Raw genomic sequence first — 2157 nt, 5'->3', positions numbered from 1 at the left:
TAGTTGGTGCTTTGCTTGTAGGTGTTGTAGTTGAGACCTTGCTTGTAGAAGCTGTCGATGCAGCTGGTGTGTCACTTGTAACTGCTGTAACTTGTGCTTTGCTCTTTGTTGTATCTGCCATCTTGCTCGTCTCTCTTGTTGTAGCTGATGTCTCATTTGAAGCTTTTGTTGTAGTTTGCATTTTGCTTGTACAAGTTGTTTCTGGAGCTAGTGTCTTGCTTGTGGCTGGAGCCATGCTTATAGTTGGTGTAATGAGTTTCTTACTTGTAGAAGGTGTAGTGACTGGGGTATTATCTGTAAAAACAAATTTTGTGGTAAGTATGCTGCTTCCTGAAGCAGTAGTTGTAGCTGTTGCCTTGTTTGTACAGTATGTTGTGGTTCGTGAGGTGTCTGAAGAAGCTGTTGTTTCGTTGGTAGAATCTGTTGCGATTTCTGCCTTGTTTGTGGGACCTGATGTTATTAGTGTCTCCCTTACAGAATCTTCTGCGTTAAAGACTACTGTTGTTCCACAAGTTGATTCTAATCCTCCTGGCATGCCAGCTGTAGCTGGTATTTTTGCTGTAGCTTCAAATCCTACTAATTTGGCAGGAGTATCCTGTGCAGAGCTTATTACAGGAAGTGTTTTTTTATCAGTAACTTGGCCTGCTGACAAGTTTTTGTTTGTAGTTCCTGAAGCAATTGTAGCAGATTGTATTTTACTTGTAGAATCTGTCAGTGTGCTACCTGCAGTTGTGACTGCCAATGAAATATTAGCACTCTCTGCTGAAATTGAAAGCACTGCATTGTTCACTGAAGCAACTTGAGAAGAATCATGTAAAACTGAACTATTTACTGCTGATTTTGTTGATACAGAATAGTTATCTTTAATTAACTTCTGTACAGTCTTACGGATAGCTGATATGACAGCCACTTTCCGGTGCCTTTGGACACAAGCAACTAAAGTTCTACCATTATTAGCATACTGTGGTTTTCTGATTTTCTCAATGTAGCTCCACTCTTGAAAGCCTTGAGCAGCTGCATCCTCCCGTGCCCAACTATTAAACCTCTCCACGGCACCTGAGAGACACGCATTTTCCACCAAATAGGAAATTTCTGGTAGTATAGGAATCACATGACCAGAAGTTCTCATATGATAGAGAGCATCAGATCTTTCTATAGCATCTAGTTGTAATGGTAACAAGTCTGTGAATAAAACTTTGTACTTATTGGAATTCCCAGCTATGTGCTCTCTCAACATCTTTGCTCTTGATACCAAAAACTGATATAATCTGGAGTCTGTATCTCTTTGAAGTTCTACTCTCTTGAATGCTGGCAAACACCCAAAATATCTGCATCGTCTGTCAGGTTTCAAATTTATAGCAGTGCTAACTCCAGACATCATCACAAAGAGTGTGCCTTTTGTATAGGATCTACAAGTCTCTATGAAACCTCTATCAAATCGAAAGTCGAGGCTGTTTCTATATAAAATTGAAACATGTGACAAATGTAGATTACAGAGCATTGAATCTTGCTGATCAAATACAAGCACAATCTTCTTCAGAGTGAACTTCTGTAAAAAGTAAAAGAATTTATCATTAGAATTTTTCATTACATTTACCTATTGTGCAACCAGATGTTCACTTATCAAAATATCCTTTCTGTAAATATGAATGTTAGTACAGTCATTTTGATTCTGAATCACTAAACAAAAAGCTAAAGATATTACAATACATATTCACACAAATGTAAATCCAGTTGCTTACTCCCCCACAACCTGTTCCATCACCCTTTCCACCAGTAGGTGAGGAGTGTACATGATTTATCATGAGTGTCTTTCATACAACTTCCTGGGCTCCTTTCAAGCTTCATTATTACAATGAATGATGAGTGTGAAATTATACTATGGTTTAATGTGAATTTTCTACCTGCTCTTCTTTCTTTTTTTTGAGTGTCCCTCATCATGGTGGTTCTTTTTCCTTGGGGTACATCTTTTAGAGATGCCTTCATCTATTTTTACTCATACTTACTTTTCCTCTTTCATAAGGGGTTAAAAGAGTAGTCTTGTGTGGTGCACATGGTGCTTGCTGAGAGGTTTGCCAAGGTTAGCCCCTTGTCCCCTGCCCTTGCTCTCAGTGAAGCTCAGGGAGGGGAGGATCGATCAAGAGGGGACGCTGGGGA

The 2157-nt window shown here is 39.3% G+C and overlaps 1 protein-coding gene across 1 annotated transcript; it reads right to left on the bottom strand.

Moving 5' to 3' along the window:
- On the bottom strand, positions 1-1665 carry LOC119591855 (mucin-5AC-like; the record flags this gene model as incomplete). Its single annotated transcript, XM_037940598.1, is given in 2 exon segments — positions 1-1549; positions 1660-1665. Coding segments are annotated over 2 exon segments (1555 nt in total), but the record flags the coding sequence as incomplete, so codon positions are not given.
- Between the last annotated feature and the right edge of the window lie 492 nt (positions 1666-2157).

This window comes from Penaeus monodon, chromosome 29 (assembly GCF_015228065.2).
Source record: "Penaeus monodon isolate SGIC_2016 chromosome 29, NSTDA_Pmon_1, whole genome shotgun sequence".
Lineage (NCBI taxonomy): Eukaryota > Metazoa > Arthropoda > Malacostraca > Decapoda > Penaeidae > Penaeus > Penaeus monodon.
The sequence above is the reverse complement of the archived record's forward strand: the minus strand, read 5'-3'. Positions and strand labels throughout refer to the sequence as shown.